A 19,377-nucleotide genomic window follows, 5' to 3' on the forward strand; every position below is an offset into this window, starting at 1 on the left:
CTTAGTTCATACGCAAGTACTATCTGTGAATGGGATAGAAACTACACAGCAAAACTAAACGTATTTACGGCCCATATGTTCGGGGCCCACCTGGTATTAAGTGGTCACACTGAGGTTGGAGTCACAATTATGTCGTATGTCGCCCGTCGTTGGTGGAGATAGCTGCGACGGTCGTGTCTACTTTGAGAGCTCGCAACACCACACCACTAGTGAGTCCTACACATATATATGTGTATAGCCATTGCAGACAGCGCGTCACTTCATTTTACTAGAAGTACATTTTCCAATAATTGAATTATAAAAAACAAAAAAGCTAAGTACAAAAGTGTCACCTTACCTTTAAGCGTGTTTCTTTATGTTTTTTTTTTGTAGCTCTATCCTTTAGCTTTAGAGTTATAAATAGAAAAAGTTAGGAATTGGCTTTTTTTTTATATGGTAAAAGACAAACCGGTGAAGTACTAATTTCTCTCCCGTTCGCCAACCCATTCAATAAAAAAAAAATGGAAGGAAGTGCTTAGTTTTCCTTCATTAAGGCCAAAAATTAAAATATGATTTTATTACATAAAATAATTATAAATCTTGAAATGCCATCGATTATAATCAATTCACAATCATAGACTTTTAATTTAATTAGACCCAAAGATTTTTTTTTTTTTTATAAGAAACTTCACTGTTACATTTATTTTGACAGTTAACAAACCAAACTCAAGCTTCAACCACATTCCGCGCTTACAAAAAAACAAAAAAATAACCCAAAATGTAATACTATAACCAATTTCAAATACAAAATGAACGTTTTCAGAGGCCTAGTAATTCTGTACATGTCGCTATTCGTACTGATATACTTCGGTTTTGTCGGAGCCCTGTTGTATGTTAGGAGCACATTCTCGGATGAGTACGTAGATATATTCGTATAAGGTGCCTTTCAGGCTATTCACTTCGGCACCGCCTTATGTTGTATGCTTTAGAGTTCCTTTTTCTATGCATAGAGTGCATTTTTTTTCTATTTAATGCACCTTTTTTCTTTCCTACCTTAGCTGATAGCCTTGAGAGGCTATTTCAGCGTAACCTTAACTAGTAGGCGAGCTTACGGAGCTTAAACCTGACGACGTTGCTAACACGAACCCTAGCAAGAGCCGTTGTTAGCAGAATCTACCACCGGATCGGAAACGCGACCTACTGAGAAGATCCGGCGAGAAACTCAGTGGGCTGTGTCTATGGGTTAATTTACTCGTCGAGCCCTTCGGCGCAAGCGACGGGTTCGACGAGAACGATGACCAGAATGCACCAATTGCCCATCTGCTTTCGAAATTTCATCTAATTTAATAATTTTTCATACATTGATCGAATATAAAAAGTTGTCTGAAGAATAATTTCATTTAATTTAAATCGCAAAGTGAACAAAACGTGACTGCATCATAACTGGCACAATTGCAAGAACTACTAACGCCATCTATCTAGTGTCAACGCATTGATAAACTATAAACTTTATTCTATTACCATTTCGAGAAAGCGGCACGACACGAAAACCCTCTGGTCGTGGTCGCCAGAAACTACTTTCCCGATCCTGCAGACCGAATGATAAACAGTCGACGGCGCCCTAAACCCGTCATTTCGGATCCTCCCGGTCCACTAACAGTGCTTGTAGGTACCTCAAGTACCGGTCATCGCCCTTGTCGAACCCGTGGCTTGCGACGAAGGGCTCGACGAATAAATTAATCCATAGGAACAGCCCGCTAAGTTTCTCGCCGGATCTTCTGTGGGTCGCGTTTCCGATCCGGTGGTAGATTCTGCGAAGCACTGCTCTTGCTAGGGCCAGTGTTAGCATCGTCCTCAGGTTAGAGCCCCGAGAGATTAGATAAGAAAAAAACTACCTTCATAGATTTTATGAACAGAAATTGAATTTCATCTTTCTTTTCAGCTTCCAAGACGAAACATATACATGAGTAAAACAACGCTTCAAAATACCACTTTATTTTAATAAAATGTAAAAAAAGGCACGTAATTAATAAAATGTAAAATGGACGGTTCATTCAGAGGTATATCTTTGACATTCTTAAACACGAATTACATAATTGTCATACACAAAGATTTATATACATCGTGTTTCTTTTTCTTTTTTTCTTTTTGTTGTAAATATTCTCAACGATTTATATACAGAATCAAATAGTTGAAGACATGAGTGGATAAAGGAGATATTATGATACAATTTTTTATTTTGAGAAAACGGGTAACAAACTTTTGTTACTTATTTTTGAGATATTATGGTGTTTGTAGCTGTTATTTTTATTATTTTAAGCGGGAAATTGTAGTACTTCCATATCTTTACCAATATGTAGGATATTGTTGTTTAGAATCGTTTAAAATTAAAGAATACGTTAAGTGTTTATGTCACTTTCATGTGATAATATTTTTTCTTCGTCCATAACTACTTCATCACATGCAATTCCTAAAGATAGCCTTTAAGCCCGACGTTTAACATCTAATATGGTTTATAAGCACAGGACACCTTCATTCAATATCAAAACTCAAAAATCTAAAAAACGGTACTTATCCCCTTCATCCACTTGTGTCTTCAGTTAATAAAATAAACTTAAAGTCTACCATATGTTACTTAGCATTCAGTTAGTCGAAACTTTTACATCGAGAAATGAAAGGCTATGTGGTTTAAACGACATCTCACTGAACACGCGACATTTATTTTTGTAATTAAATTTGCGTTTTATTAGGTACTAACTGATCCGTCAGACTTCGTAGTGCCTAAATAAAAGACCTAAACTTTTGTATAAAATAAACTTGAAACAAACAAAAGGAATCAGTCCGACGGGGGACACATCAAAGGAAAAACAAAATTGTTATTTTTATTTATTTCCGAGCTTTGTCTTAATTATCTACCTTTTAAAACTTCTCTGGACTTCCACAAATAATTCAAGACCAATATTAGCCAAATCGGTCCAGCCGTTCTCGAGTTTTAGCGAGACTAACGAACAGAAATTCATTTTTATATATATAGATAGATAGATAGATAGATTACTATCAACAATTCGATGTTTTTAATTTAACTTTAACTAAGTTTACTTCATTCAAATAGCTGAAGAAGTTTTTTTGTTATGATATTTTTTTTCCAAATTTTAAGCCATTTAAGGCTCTCCTGTAGATTTGCAAAATGTCGCTTAAAAAAACCAAACAGCCTCTCACCTCTCGATATAATTATACAAATAAATGAAACATTTGTGATGTTGAAATAAATACATTAAATCTGGTTATTTTCAAATTTAATTGTTTTAAGAAACATATAAGATTCGTGCGTGTAAATAGAAAATAATTGGGAGGCGCCTCCACTGTGGCCAATCCTAGCTACTGCTTCCTGAATGACTAATGTGGACTGTCTCAAGTACTAACACATTGTACACTTTGCGACCCACCGGTGGGCCTAGCATACCATACCGTTCGGGCCAAGCCAAAATCATAGAATCAGTACCTAATTTTTATCAATTTGAGATTTGATAATATTTATAAAATGCTCTAAATTGTTACTGAAGACAAAAATTAGCGACTTTGATCGTTTCGCTGAGATATTTTAAAAGGCTCACGGGTGACCCTCGCGGCCCGAATGGTTCAGTAAGATAAGGCTCACCGGTGAGCACCGCGGCCTGTATGAAAATACTCAATTTTAATACGCTTTTTTTCATATGGCGTTCAACGTGTTAAGTGGACAACATACAATGTCATGTGTGGAGTATCATCTCATCTCATTTTATCTGAATTGATTAATGTCTCAAATTAATCATCTTCATTTCATTTCATTTCACTCCTTATTATCATTTTTCATAAAAATAAGATCATAAATTAAGACTTGACAAGGTATTAGTTACCAGTTCATAAATTCCCTTTTAAAAAAAAAGTATGTGTGAAGCACAAGTACGGTACTGTTTTGACGTTTCCCATACTCTGACAAGTGACATTGTCAGTCTGTGCTATTGTCTATGACAGCCCAGTTTGCTGGCACGCGGGTGGGAGCGCCGCGAACTATCAATATGTTCCAGAGTCATCTATATGTTTGTTGAAATTGTTATTCCGTAAATCAGAGTTACGTAGCGTGCGTAACATGTCTCAGCATTACAAATAAAACCAACGAATATTCACACAACTATCGTGCTAATTATTGTAAAATTATTGTTACGTAAAATCTAAAAGTACTTATACGACAATACTAAAATATAATATAAATATAAAATGCAATGTAACAAAAAAATGGACGGAAATCTATTATACATTAGTACTATTACTTAAAAACATATTGTTTTTATCCGAAAATGACAAGATTGCAAATGGTTCTAAAAGATTTGACCGAATACGATGGTATTCGGTCAGCATGACGTTGCAGAGCGACGTTGCAGCATGACGTTGCAGAGCGTCATTGCAGCAAGACGTTGCAGAGCGTCATTGCAGCATGACGTTGCAGAGCGTCATTGCAGCAAGACGTTGCAGAGCGTCATTGCAGCATGACGTTGCAGAGCGTCATTGCAGCAAGACGTTGCAGAGCGTCATTGCAGCAAGACGTTGCAGAGCGTCATTGCAGCATGACGTTGCAGAGCGTCATTGCAGCAAGACGTTGCAGAGCGTCATTGCAGCAAGACGTTGCAGAGCGTCATTGCAGCAAGACGTTGCAGAGCGTCATTGCAGCATGACGTTGCAGAGCGTCATTGCAGCATGACGTTGCAGAGCGTCATTGCAGCAAGACGTTGCAGAGCGTCATTGCAGCAAGACGTTGCAGAGCGTCATTGCAGCAAGACGTTGCAGAGCGTCATTGCAGCAAGACGTTGCAGAGCGTCATTGCAGCAAGACGTTGCAGAGCGTCATTGCAGCATGACGTTGCAGAGCGTCATTGCAGCAAGACGTTGCAGAGCGTCATTGCAGCAAGACGTTGCAGAGCGTCATTGCAGCATGACGTTGCAGAGCGTCATTGCAGCATGACGTTGCAGAGCGTCATTGCAGCAAGACGTTGCAGAGCGTCATTGCAGCAAGACGTTGCAGAGCGTCATTGCAGCAAGACGTTGCAGAGCGTCATTGCAGCAAGACGTTGCAGAGCGTCATTGCAGCAAGACGTTGCAGAGCGTCATTGCAGCATGACGTTGCAGAGCGTCATTGCAGCATGACGTTGCAGAGCGTCATTGCAGCATGACGTTGCAGAGCGTCATTGCAGCATGACGTTGCATAGCGTCATTGCAGCATGACGTTGCAGAGCGTCATTGCAGCATGACGTTGCAGAGCGTCATTGCAGCAAGACGTTGCAGAGCGTCATTGCAGCAAGACGTTGCAGAGCGTCATTGCAGCATGACGTTGCAGAGCGTCATTGCAGCAAGACGTTGCAGAGCGACGTTACGACGTTACGTTACAGCATGATGTCACCGCGCGATGTTACAGCATGACGTCGCGACGCCGAAAAGTTATCGGAAAGTTATGGTTAGTACATAATATTTTCTAAGCGTATAACGTAGACACGCCTGTGGTACAATCTAAATTAACACACATAAAAAGTATGTATCAATTTGATGTACAAAATTAGTCTAAATAATGAATAACAGAGAATGTAACACTGTACTGTTGGTGCGACTCTGGGTTGCTAACCAAGGTGAGACCGGCTCATTGAAACATCGGCGCAGAATTCGATTCGCCTTCTTGCCTTTTTGTCCCTACCTCCTAGACTATAATTGAAATCTAAATCCAGTGTCCGCGGGCTACTGGACTACTGCACGTGTGACAGTCGCTCTTGTTCTGTGCGCTTAGTGCGAATTTCTTAAAGTTCTCGATAACGTAAAAGTTAAGCTAAATTTGTATGCAGTTGAAACAGCGCCCCTAGCGGCAAACGTATGCAAACGATCCCATTCCATTCAAATATGAGCTAACTTTTACGCTATCCAGAACGTTAAAAAACTAAGTACACTGTTGTAGTGATTGCTTTTAGAATTAATTTTTAATATCAAGTTAGTACCGTTCTAAAGGGTACAGCCGCTTCAGTCGAAGGTGAGCGTGGGCACTACCGCAGGCCGACCAGCGTGGCCACCAGCGCGAGCAGCAGGGCGGGGCTGAGCCCGAGGGTTGCGGCGCCGGCCAGGCGGCACTTGAACATGTCGATGCGCGTCTCCTTGTCGAGTATGATGTTCTGGAACTCGGCCTCCACGATCTGCCCGTCGTAGTACGTGGTGGGATCCTCGAACGGGTACTCGAAGCCCTGCAGGCACTCGCACTTGTACCCGCCCGCCTCGTAGCCGCGGCCCAGGATCGGGACGCACTGCAAACAGCAACACGTCAGTACGGGACACGCACGGGGCGGGGGCGACCCCCTAGTGCAGCGGTCGGGGAACCGGGGTAAATTACCCCAAATGGGGTAAAATGAAATTTTGGGGGGTGAAAATGAAACTTTTGTGAGTAAAAAGTATATATTGAAGTGAAACATCTTTAAAATCGTTAAATTTTTAAGCTATTGCATAGCTTCTATCGCGGGCCTTGAGCGCGGCGACTGAATCAAGAAATTCCGTAACGAAAATAATCTGACACCCCCGCTGCGCCTACTATGTAGCTCGCGTTCAACACATTCACATGTTGCGCTTGTGTAGTGTTTGTGAATAAGCGCGCGGCGTGACGTCACACTGCATGCGCATCATGAAAAGTCTGCCCATCTCTCTCTCACGCGGTCTAGCTTATGAGTGTGAAGGGGACAGTTAATGTTTTGCTTTTGTTAATGTTTATAAATATAGCGTGGTCTTATTTTTATTATTGTTTTAATATAAAATTATTATTGTCTAATTGTAATTGCAGAAGTTGATAAAAAATGCTTTGCAATAGCTTTACCGCGGCAGTCCCCGAGTGCCACACGTCTTTTTTAGTTATTGTTTTCTTTTCAAAATTATCATGGGGGCTATAATATGAAAGATGCTAAAAAGAAGCGATTTCGTTTTTTTTTTGTTCTTCGCCATGGGGTAGTATCAACTTACACAAAAATATTTTGGGGTAATAATTAAAAAAGTTTCCCGACCGCTGCCCTAGCGCGACCCTCTCACGGGGCGGGGGCGACCCCTCACGCGCGGCCCTCTCACATATACTCACATAAGACGAGCTCCTGTCGCATTTATCCGTTCCCTTGAATGCGTTGGACACGTAGTACTTGTCCGGGCACTGGTTGATGTCCAGAGACAGCAATGACATCGTCACCGCAACCGCACCTCTATAAGCAATAGATACCATATTTAACGGTAAGAAGACATTGTTTTGTGAATGAAGGAAGTGGCAGGCTCGTCACTCCCGACGTGGAAGCAGTATCAAATGTCGATCGAAAACATATTAATAATGCTCTGCATGCAATATAACTCAATTAAAGATCAGGGGTCAATGTCTTTGCTATCCATTGCCCGTTTAAGAAATATTATATATTTACTGCAGCATGTATATATACGATTTACCAATAATATTTAATAAAGTAATTTGCTTATATTAAGATTTATGGATAGCACTTTCCCGACTTCAGTAACAATTGCCTTGCCCCCTATTATATAGTAGATATTCTTGTCTAGTGGACGTGGAGGGTCAAATCAGAAACTATGAAAGATAACGAAATTAAACAACTAAAATCGTTTAATAAATGATTACCATGCTGTAATTTGCTTTTTGTTTTAATGCAAACTAGTGGTCCCGCAGTAGTCGAAATTCGACTGTAATTAATTGAAATTATAAGTTTGATAATTATTAAGGTTCTATTGTCAAACACTAATAAACTTCTATAATCACAGATTTCGCCAAGACTACACTATAGACAAATCATATTAAAGATTAGCCAATAATAGCCTATTTTCTATTTGACCACAGACTCTGAGCAATAACAAAAGTTTGAAAATAAACATATAGCATATATATGTGTGTGTGTGTGTTAAATACACGGTAGTGTGTGTAATGTCTTTTTTATTGATTTAATGTACTTTTTTACTTTAATTAAAAAAAATTAGCATTTTGCACTCCTTCTCGACATTCTCTATAAGTGGAAAATTCCATACTCCTCCGCGCAATTTTCGTAAAAAGGGGTACAAAATGTTTGCTTCACGTATTAATATATAGATACGAGTTTAGAAATAACGATATTATATATTTATGTCGAGACAGAGGGTGAGAGTTGAACAATGACGTCATTGTTTAAGTGCGCGCGTTTGTCGGGAGAGTAGCAGAGTACTAACTTGAACTCGAGTTTGACTTTGACGCTGTCCCAGCCGAAGAAGGGCGCCGCGTAGGTGACGGCCCACTGCGGCACGCGCCCCCCGCAGTCGTAGTAGGGCTGCGTCCAGTGCCCGTGGCGCAGCGCCGCCGCCCGGTACCGGTGCGGGAAGCGCTCGTAGTGCTTGAGGTACTTGCCGGCCTCCGAGTCGCGGATGTTCATCTTGAGGAAGTATTGCTCCAGGCTGTCGAAGTTGCTCGACCAGCGCTGCTTCAGGAACTGGAACCAGGGCTTGTTCGTGTACACTTCCTCTGTGCACGCGAACACAAGGGAAAGTTAATACATGTTTTCTTTTTAAAGTACAACTTAAGCATTGCTATTCGAAACCCAATCAAATGAAATAATACTTGAGCTAGCTTTAGTTTGAAAATATCGTCTACCGAATGTTCATTACGCTTCTTTAACATCGCGCGTGCGTCTTCATTTTTTTTTTTTTTTGCTCCAACACTGTTTGTGCATTAGCCAGCGTCAAGTAACAAGATTTTTATAATTTCGGCGTTTTAATTATTTACAGTTTATGAATGTGGCGGTAGCCATCAAAGAACACAAGATATTTGACAGATGCCTGAATCTCGCTTACGACATTTTCAAAATAAGCTTACATATATACAAGTTCCGAACAATAACATTCGGACCGTCGGTCTACCGAGCAATATCACCCGCTCGGTGGAAGATCTTCCCTGCGTCAACCTTCCCAAAATGAATAATAAAGAACTAAGGAAACTTAAGCAATTGGCATGAAATTAAATTAGATGACACGTTAAGGTATGGTATTATCTCAGTAAAATTGTGGTCATTTACTGAGATTTTTTCAGTGGACTTTTTGGAGGATCCCGAGTAGTTACGTCCAGCGGCTTTGTTTCATTTTCCCACATTTGTGCACTTTCACAGATATTGAACAGTTAATAAACCACCATTATTACACATTTAAACCTGAAGAAACTCTAAATAGACAAAATAAAACAAATCACACAACTTCACTCCTCGCGTTCCCGCCAAAAAGCCTTTATCTATATATAGGTTTATTTATGATGGGATGGGGACACAAATGAGAGACCTGTGGAGTTGAGTCGCGCCAGGTCCTCGAGACGGAACTTCCTCACGTTGAGCTCGGTCTTGTAGGCGAAGGGCGCGAAGTACGTGCGGTTCGGGAACTGCTCCCGGTCCCAGTACGTGCCTGCAACCAGCACCGGCTCAGATTAACCATCATTACAAAAATTTACATTATGAAGTCGTCGTGGCCTAAAGGATAAGACGTCTGGTGCATTCGTGTTGAAGCGACGCACCGCTGTTCGAATCCCGCAGGCGGGTACCAACTTTTCTAATGAAATACGTACTTGACCAATATTCACGATTGACTTTCACGATGAAGGAATAGCATCGTGTAATAAAAATCAAAACCTACGAAATTATAATTTGCGTAATTACTGGTGGTAGGACCTCTTGGGACTCCGCACGGAAAGGGACCTGCCTGTTTCTGCCGTGAAGCAGTAATGCTTTTCGGTTTGAAGGGTTGGGCAGCCGCTGTAATTATTCTTGAGACCATAGAACTTATATCTCGAGGTGGGTGGCGCATTTACGTTGTAGATGTCTATGGGCTCCAGTAACCACTTAACATCAGGTGGGCTGTGAGCTCGTCCACCCATCCAAGCAATAAATAAATAAATAAAACATGAATCATAATTAGGAAAATTTATATTAGTTTCATTGAGACTTCATGAGTTCCGTAATAGCATGCACGTCCCGGAGAGCCGCCATGCACATCTCAAAGTCGACAACATTTACGCTATGCGGTCCATGGACTCCACCTACCACCGCGTGCTCGCACCACTAAAACTCAACAAAGAACTCACCGGCGGACCAGATCTTGGAGTCTCCGAGCACGATGGCCAGGGTCTCGCCTATCATCTGGTCTTCGGTCAGGGGTTTGTCGGCGACTCGGTTCCCGCTAAACACTTCTTGTGGATCCGACACCTGCAAGCAACGAGAACAGTATGTCAAACACGAAAATCTATAGAATTCATAACGAAAACGAATCATTGTGTAGAGCGTGGACTGTAATTTGTACTGGACGCTTCAATAATTTATACTAATATTATAAAGAAGAAACATTTGTTTGTTTGTATTGAATAGGCTCCGAAACTACTGAACCGATTTGAGAAATTCTTTCACTGTTTAGAAGCTACACTATTCCCGAGTGACATAGGACATCTTTTTTGAAAAAATTAGGGATCTTTACTAAACCTCCAATAATGTAACCCAAGGTTTAAAAAAAATACCTAAAATATTCTTTAAATCGCGTGCCCTGCGAAAACTATTGATAATGAATAAAATAATGTACTACGACTTTTATTATTTACAAAAAGTATCACGATAGCATATGTCTAACTATTATAGTTATGCCGCAATAAGTGTTCTTTTATTTAAAAAAATAAAACAACGTCAAATATGGTTGAAGTTTTTGTTAAAGACCCGAGCGGAGCCGGAGCGAGCCGCTAGTTAGATATATTCAGAGAGAAGGTTATTTTTATTTTATTTTAATGTAGTTACAACACGTGCACGTACGACCTGAATTTTTGATTGACTTACAATGAATGTTTTGCCACAATTATTATTGTTTCAAAATTCAAAAAAACAGTCATAAAAACTTCGGTTCGGTTTCGGTTTGAAGGTTGAGGCAGCCGTTGTAACTATACTTGAGACCTTAGAACTTGTATCTCAAGGTGGGCGGCGCATTTACGTTGTAGATGTCTATGGGCTCCAGTAACCACTTAACACCAGGTGGGCTGTGAGCTCGTCCACCCATCTAAGCAATAAAAAAAAAGAGAGAGAGGCGACATCTAGTGGCCGGCGGCTACCTGCAAGAACGCGCTGATGAAGTTGGCCAGCCTCAGGGCCATCTTGGCTTGGTTCTCCAGCTGCTTCTCGACTCCGAACGCCAAGTCACCGTTCAGGACCAGGTCGCTGGGGTTGTACCTGAATTATTCATTTAATTAGACGAAGGCTTGCTGATAAGAGCTACAAGGTTGTAATCTTACATTCGAAAAAACCAATAAAAATATGTCAGGAGATAAACCTCTATTATTATTTTTTTACGCAAATTAAATTTTGCGGGTTTGATTTTTACTATTCCTTCACACCTTGGAAGTCAATCGTGAACATTTGTTGAGTATGTATTTCATTAGAAATATTGATACCCGCCTGCGGGATTCGAACACCGGTGCATCGCTCAACACGAATACACCGGACGTCTTATCCTTTAGGCCACGACGACTTCAGTGTAGGCTAGGCTAGGCTGCGAAAGAATGAGATATCATATTTCTGAAGGTTTCATTTTACGTTATGTAATGGAATACAATGGTGAAGAAAATTCTTATATACAGGCTGCTTCACAAAGGGTATATCAAACTTGTAGATAGTGTTGTATTCGATTAAGAGATTAATTGATATGACAAAAGTTGCCAAATAAATAGTTTCGGAATAAACAAGTATTTGATCGTAATTAATAAATCAAAAGATGCGAATTTGATTTTTTGTGTTGTAAGCTTGTCCGAATCTGCTGATAGGTTACTCTTGGATCAGTCTCTATTATCATACACCGCACAACACTGATGTTATCTTCAGTCTTCGCCGTAGAAGGTCGTCCTTCACGGAGAGCATCGTGGAGATTGGTGCGACCACGTTTAAGCTCATTAAACTAGTTATAAACAGTGGCCCGAGAAGGGGCTTCATCGTGAAAGGTCAATTAAAGTCTGTCATAACATTCTTGTTGACTTAAATGACACCGAAAGTCATAAAAAATCATAGTACGAAAATTTTCTTGCGTTAAATTAATACTGGCTTGACATAGACAAATTTCAATTTGCAAATCGTAAAACAAATGACAAATGAATGAACTTAGTACCCAATAATATTAGCAAAGAGTTCTATTTTCAAAATTTAAACTTATTTTTTTTTATATTCTTTAAAAGTGGCCAGTTTTAAACAACTATCAGTGTCGCCCTCGTAGCGATCCCCTTCGCGAGAGCAGTGTGGACTGACCGGGAGCAGTTGTCCGGGCGCACGCCGCGGATGAAGTTGAGCATCTCGTAGACGTTGGGTCGCGGCGCGTGCAGCGCGGCCGGCCCGGTGGCCGCCTGCACGTACTCGTGGTAGCGGTCCCGGTACACCGCGCGCAGGAACGCCGGCGCCTTCTCCAGCTCCGACGGCAGACCCTGGATCCCTGGGGACGCACGACGCCACATTAGCGTTCACCTTTTTTTTAATTTTTTTTTATTGCTTTGCCGGGTACCGCTTCTCGGGTTCCCGCCAAAAAGTCTAGCAAGGCCTAGGTGGTAGGACCTCTTGTGAGTCCGTGCGGGTAGGTACCACCACTCTGCCTATTTCTGCCGTGAAGCAGCAATGCGTTTCGGTTTGAAGGGTGGGGCAGCCGTTGCAACTATACTGAGACCTTAAAACTTATATCTCAAGATGGGTGGCGCATTTACGTTGTGGATGTCTATGGGCTCCAGTAACCACTTAACACCAGGTGGGCTGTGAGCTCGTCCACCTATCTAAGCAATAAAAATAAAAAAGTGAAGTTGTGTGATTTATTTTATTTTGTCTAATTAGTGTTTCTTCAGGTTTAAATTTGTAATAACGGTGGTTTATTAACTATTTAGTATCTGTGAAAGTGCACAAATGTGGGAAAATGAAACAAAACCATTGGATGTAACTTCTCGGGATCCTCCAAAAAGTCCACTGAAAAAATCTCAGTAAATGACCACCATTTTATTGAGATTATATTTAGTCCCATATCATCTCACCTCATTTCATTTAATTTCATTCCAGTTGATTAATTGTCTCAAATTAATCATCTTCATTTCATTTCACTTTATATTATCATTTTTCAGAAAAATATGAATGTAAATTAAAATAAGACATGACTTAAAGGTCTTAGTTACCAGGTCATAAAATCACTTAAAAAAATAGGCCTTGCTGATCTAGATTGTGTATGTACTACATGGGCAGTCTTCAGGCAGTGCTCAGGTTTTGATGTCTATGGACTCCAGTAATCACTTCAGGTCATTAAAAAATCTATAAATAAAATAAATATTCGTTGTGTTCAGTTTAAGTCATAATAAGTAGGTAAAATAAGCTATTGCTTTATCAGATTTAAGAGTTATCCGTTTAAAACCAAACAAATATATTATTTTCCATACATATAAATGCAAAAATAAGTATATTTAGTTATTTTTTTATATCTAACTACTCTACCGCTCTTCATGAACACATCTGCACATGCACATGCACACACCTCATCAAGGATATAGAAAAGGACTTACAACACTTTTTATCGAGTAAAATTTTCTTCAAAGGAATATAATTTATTATGTACATCAATCCGAGTTAAGCAGCGAGTGAATCTTATATAAGTTAAGACTCACATCCAATCTTGGAGCAGTCGAAGTTGTTGTAGTACTGGTCGGAGGTGGCCCGCTCGATGATCTCCCCCAGGTAGGGGCGGCGCACGATGCTGGGCAGCCGGTACCCGGGCCGGCAGCGACACTGGTAGCCGCCGCGACGGAAGCCCCACCCGTCCAACGGCTCGCACTACGCGAACAACAATTCAATATGTATATCCAATATACTCATAATATTGTTAAGCCGGTAAGAGCAACGCCATCTATCGTAGAATCGCAGAAACGAATATTAAAAGAACCGAGAAAGCTTGAGAAGCACAACGCCATCTATTGTCAAATTGCGGAAACGCATATCGAAACTACTCGACTTGTCAGGAATGTTCTTGATAATTCTAGGGATGTCGTCTCGACTATAAAATTCTGCAGGGATGATACGAAGGCCGTTAGTAATCGGATCTACTCGAAGCGAAACACCGAACGGATCACTTGAAACGAAGTGGAAGAAGTAAGTAAGTGTAATTCACTTCTTCCACAGTGAGTGTTCTAAGTTAAATACAGTTTTAAGTTGTAACAATGTGATACCTTTTGATTTGCTTTACAAAATCACCGGTACATAACATCTTACATACTTTAGCGCTATTTTCATACTTCAGGGGTAAAATTCCGAACAATTATCCATTAATACTAGTAGAATATTTCAGGGTTTTTTTTTAAATTAAATACGAAAATGAATGATGTAATTTTTTGGATTTAAAATTAATTTTCGAAATTATTACATACCTGTTTTATTTCTAAACGGAAACAAAATGGTCGTGGTAATTGTTTTTGTTTTTTTTTTAACTAAGCTGATTGTCTGAGAGACCATTTCAGCGTAACCGGGCGAGTAGGTGAGCTCACGGGGCTCAAACCTGATATTGTTGCTAACACTGGCCCTAGCAAGAGCCATGCTTCGCAGAATCTACCACCGGATCGGAAACGCGACCCACTGAGAAGATCGGGCGAGAAACCCATTGGGCTGTTGCCGCCTCGAGGCCCAATCTTCGAATCTCACCGACAATAAATACAAAACGTTGCTGCCAATAAGAAGTTGTCTTTTGCCTGCAATATCAAGGGCACCGCCATGCCACAGCCTACCACTCACACCTACTGTCCACAAACCTCGTTTGAAGAAAAATGGATGGATGGTCTGTATCTGTGGGTTAGTTTACTCGCCGAGCCCTTTGTCGCAGGCGACGGGTTCGACGAGAACGATGACCGATCGTGGTCATGACCGCCGTCTCACCTCTGTTGTTTCTTTGCATCGAGCCGTCGATGCGAACTTGTTCGGTCGGTCGTTGCCCGGACTCGGAGGACACTGGTTTATGTCGATCCTCTCATAATCCATTTCCATCACCACGGCAGCTGTGTAACTGTTTAAGAGTAGCATTATTAGCATCTTCCAAGGATTTTTTATAGAAAATATCGTTTGTTTATTTGTTTATAAAGATTCGGATCCTAATCCATTGTGTTTGTTGACTCGGGTGGCCATAACAGTTTTCATTTGTAACAAGTGCGTGCTTTATTTGACTGTATAACGTCTGAAGGCACACGCAAAACATGCTTGTAATGGTGATTTGCCCCTGATGCAGATGAACATATGCTACACAGGGAGCAAATAGGTAGGTTTTCGGTAGGCAGTGGCTTGGCTCTGCTCCTGGCATTGCTGAAGTTCATGGGCGACAGTAACCACTTACCATCAGGTGGGCCGTATGCACGTCTGACTACAAGGGCAATAAAAAAAACAAAGCTAAGCTGCTGCCAACCGCTTAGTACTATTTTCAAACCTTTCCTTTCAAAAACATGTGAAAATAATCAGGAAATACTGAGGCTAGAGCCATGAGGGAGAGAGAGAGGTAATGGCAAAAATATCTCTGAAAGCAAACTATGGAAAGAACAGTCCGACAGTAGTAATGAGCTCTGCTGCTCTTGAGGGTGGTAACATAGAAAGGAAATGACAGAATCATCTCAAACAATTTTATGGACTTCTATTGACACAGTACCTTTACGAGGCTCAGCTGATTAAATAAAAAATACAGATCTATTTTATTACTAACCGAAAACTACCATTTAGATTTTAAATTTAAATTTAGATTTTACCATTCAAAAAGCATATTCCTATAAGTCTAGTTATTATTTAGGAATGTCAAATTACTGGCTGGGAACAGCATTTTATTCATTTTACCACGTAATGTACAGTATGTCTCATAAAAAATCTTATAAAACATTTAATTAAGGACTGAAAGAACATTTCAGTAGGATCATTATTAACACCAAGAAATGTTTAGACTATCCATGTCACAACATGTGATTGGTAGTTGATTGGTATCCAATGTACACAACCTAAGTATCATGTTGACTAATGTTATGAAACTTCAAACATTATGTAGAAGAATAGCATAGCATAAAAGACCTAATGATGAATATCCAGTTTCAACTTTTCATATTGTAGTTGGCTGTTGTAATCTATATCTTATGTAAATAATGAAACCCGGTCACATTCCCCTGTACTATTACAAATTGCAAGAAAAACATTAACTTCTTGAAATTTTAATTTAAATGACAGAATATACCTTGAGGTACCAACAACAGCTGTACTATGATACATCATAATCAGCTGAATGGTTTAAATATGCATATAAGAGAAACAAATATTTATATGTATATATAGATACTCTTGTAAGTGTGTTTGCCACTGAATTACCACATAACGGCTGAACCAATTTTTGTAAATAAGAAATAATAAGTTTGGGTGTGGTAATTTTTTTTTTTATATACTTACAGCCATTAATTTAATTAATATATTTGGAGGTAGTATTCTATTCTATATATAGCTTTGTTTTTTTTTCTACCTAAGCTGATAGCCTTGAGAGGCTATTTCAGCGGAATCTTAACTAGTAGGTGAGCTCACGGGGCTCAAACCTGACGACGTTGCTAACACGAACCCTAGAAAGAGCCGTGCTTCGCAGAATCTACCACGGGATCGGAAACGCGACCCACTGAGAAGATCCGGCGAGAACTCAGTGGGCTGTGTCTGGGAGTTAATTTACTCTCGAGCCCTTCGTCGCAAGCGACGGGTTCGACGAGAACGGTGACCGGTGCTTGAAGTACCTAGAAGCACCGTTAGTGGATCGGGAGGATCCGAAATGACATGTTTGGGGCGACGTCGACTGCTTTCCATTCTGTCCGCAGGATCGGGAATGTAGCTATCGGCGGCCACGATGAGAGGGTTCTTGTGTCGTGCCGCTTTATCGAAGCGGTCAACTTTGTATATACTTGTGATCAGCACTCACTCAACATACCCACTAATGACAATTTTTGTTCTTGAAACTGGGATCTCATGAATCTCATCAAGTTTGGTGCAGTATTCATTATTTCTAAAAATGGTAGTATAAACTCACGTGGGGTATTCAATATGTCTGAATTGCGTGTGTCGAGGGTATATATCAGCAACAGGCGAAACCGCACCCACTAACCACTTGCTCAGCCGACCACAATCAAAGTATGGACGGGTCCAGTTCACTGGACCAGGAGTCTGTGAAAAAAAGACTATACTTTGAGGAGTGGAGTTTGACAACTCAAAATATTGACTATGATGTAATTAGTTATACAATATTCAAATTAAAATATGGAGATAATGATAAATAGTATGGGATTTTTTTTTGATGCACAAAACAAATTACAACCATAGAAATTATAAGTTTAAATATTTAACATAACAATCTGGATTGTAATTCCAAACACTATTAACTTAGTTCTATTAAATAACAAATTATAGCCAATTTCTGGCACAATGGCAAACCTACATTACGGTTTAAAGCATTTGATAGCATTGACTCTAATCTACTGAACTTATATTTTTAAGTAGGCATCAGTATTAACGTGCAGTTGAGATTATCCCTAAAGATTGAAAGATTGTAAAAATAAAGTAAAAGTTACTAATCAACTGGGATACTCAGAAAATTTGTACTTGGAACAATTACTTTAATGAGTGCCAATCACAAAAGATTATATCCTATTCTATTCAATCAGCCCACAGACGTCCACTGCTAGACATAGGCCTCCTCTAAGCCTCTCCACAAAGATTGGTCCTGCGCTACTTCCATCCACCAGGTCCCTGCAAACCTCAATAGGTCATTGGTCCATATTTAGTATTAAAAAGAATATATCACTGAAATTATAACAAACCTCATCATTCCCTGGTGGACCATGAAATGTGAATGTTTCGTTTGTATTGTTAGCATATCTGATCTCTACTTGATATGTAGTCTTAGTATCGTGACGTCTTTCCACTCTGTCAGGTAACCACACCTTATACCACTCATTGGTCCTATAGAATTCTGACGTATAGTCTTTCGATAAGCTATCTGGTTCAAAAGCACCTAAATCTTCAATTATAAAAGTGTTCATAGTAGATATTTTTTGTAAGTGTACAGGATCGTTGAAATCATCAGCTCGGAATGCTCTGGGAGCAAAACGCGGCAGAGTCTTGTTAAAGAACCCTCTGTACGACGAGGTATACGACATATTTGGGGAGAAATATATTGCACTAGCGTTTATGTAGGGATTGGCAGCCACATCGGCAACGGCTGAAAGGAAATAATACATCATACCAGGATCGTAGGTATCATTGATAGCTGGTCTAATAAATCTGGTTTGGAGAACGAAGCTCCAGAAAAAAGCTCTATTCATGGCCATATTGTGCAAATGCAGCATCGCGGTACGGTTTGGGAATACCGGGTTGATGTTGATCTCTTTCACGTCGGGATGGTGAGAAACAGAATCTTCGGAGAGGTACAAGTCATCGAGGTGACTAATATAACAATTTTCGCTATTAATCTTGTCCATCTTCCCTCGGACTTCGTCAAAAGCATCGCGTATTTGCCATTCGTACTGACCGGCCACACCCCACAACAATGCACAAAGCGATATTGCTAACAAACTGCAGTTTATTTTCTCCATTTTCTCTTAAACTATATGCTTCTTTTGTAGAATTATAAATTCAATGCAATAACAAACACATTTTAATACATAAACGCTTCTGCTTTCAGCAGTTAATATTCCAATGCAGTGACCAATTTTACTGCTTTCGCCGCAAACCCAACGAACATTTTGTTTGGTTTTGTTGTCATTTCATTATTTCTTTGACCGAAGTGAACAGGTACAAGAACATCGCCCATAATGCCAAGTTGCTTATAGTTTTCAAGCAAAAAGTTTCAAGAAAAAATAACATGCAACCTTACACTTTTTATTTAATTTTTCACTTTACTTTATTTTATATTCGTGAATAAATATTAGACGTGCGTATTCCCTTAGAACTGTTTGGTGTCTGACTGTGTTTTATTATTTTTTGTAATTATTATTTCGTCTATTTAGTGTTCCTTCAAGTTTAAATGGGTAATAACGGTGGCTTATTAACTGTTTAGTATCTGTGAAAGTGCACAAATGTAGGAAAATATGCTCCATTTAGTAGGATCCTCCAAAAAAATCCACTGAAAGAGTCTCAGTAAATGACCATCATTTTACTGAGATTATATTTCATCCCATATCATATCATCTCATCTCATCTCAATTTCATTTCATGCCATTTTTCATATTAATCAACTTCATTTCATTTCATAAAATCATATTTCATAAAAAAAACTTATAAAAGATTAGACTGTATGGTGTGAT

General features: G+C 39.8%; 1 protein-coding gene and 1 long non-coding RNA gene across 2 annotated transcripts; one reads left to right on the forward strand and one right to left on the reverse strand.

Annotated features, from left to right (window-relative positions):
* Positions 1-690: 690 nt before the first annotated feature.
* On the forward strand, positions 691-2,102 carry LOC149502864 (uncharacterized). The gene is made up of 2 exons (XR_016323269.1): positions 691-895; positions 1,922-2,102. It is a non-coding gene; the product is annotated as an uncharacterized LOC149502864 (long non-coding RNA).
* Positions 1,959-18,837, reverse strand: LOC114253466 (uncharacterized). The gene is made up of 11 exons (XM_028188346.2): positions 17,893-18,837; positions 17,106-17,239; positions 14,951-15,077; positions 13,693-13,858; positions 12,308-12,488; positions 11,125-11,242; positions 10,120-10,240; positions 9,324-9,443; positions 8,229-8,517; positions 7,111-7,228; positions 1,959-6,295 (listed from the first exon to the last, which is right to left on the reverse strand). The coding sequence occupies exons 1-11, from the start codon at positions 18,664-18,666 to the stop codon at positions 6,041-6,043; spliced, it is 2,403 nt and encodes an 800-aa protein (XP_028044147.2). The 5' UTR covers positions 18,667-18,837; the 3' UTR covers positions 1,959-6,040.
* Positions 18,838-19,377: the final 540 nt, after the last annotated feature.

This window comes from Bombyx mandarina, chromosome 06 (genome assembly GCF_030267445.1).
Source record: "Bombyx mandarina strain Sakado chromosome 06, ASM3026744v2".
Lineage (NCBI taxonomy): Eukaryota > Metazoa > Arthropoda > Insecta > Lepidoptera > Bombycidae > Bombyx > Bombyx mandarina.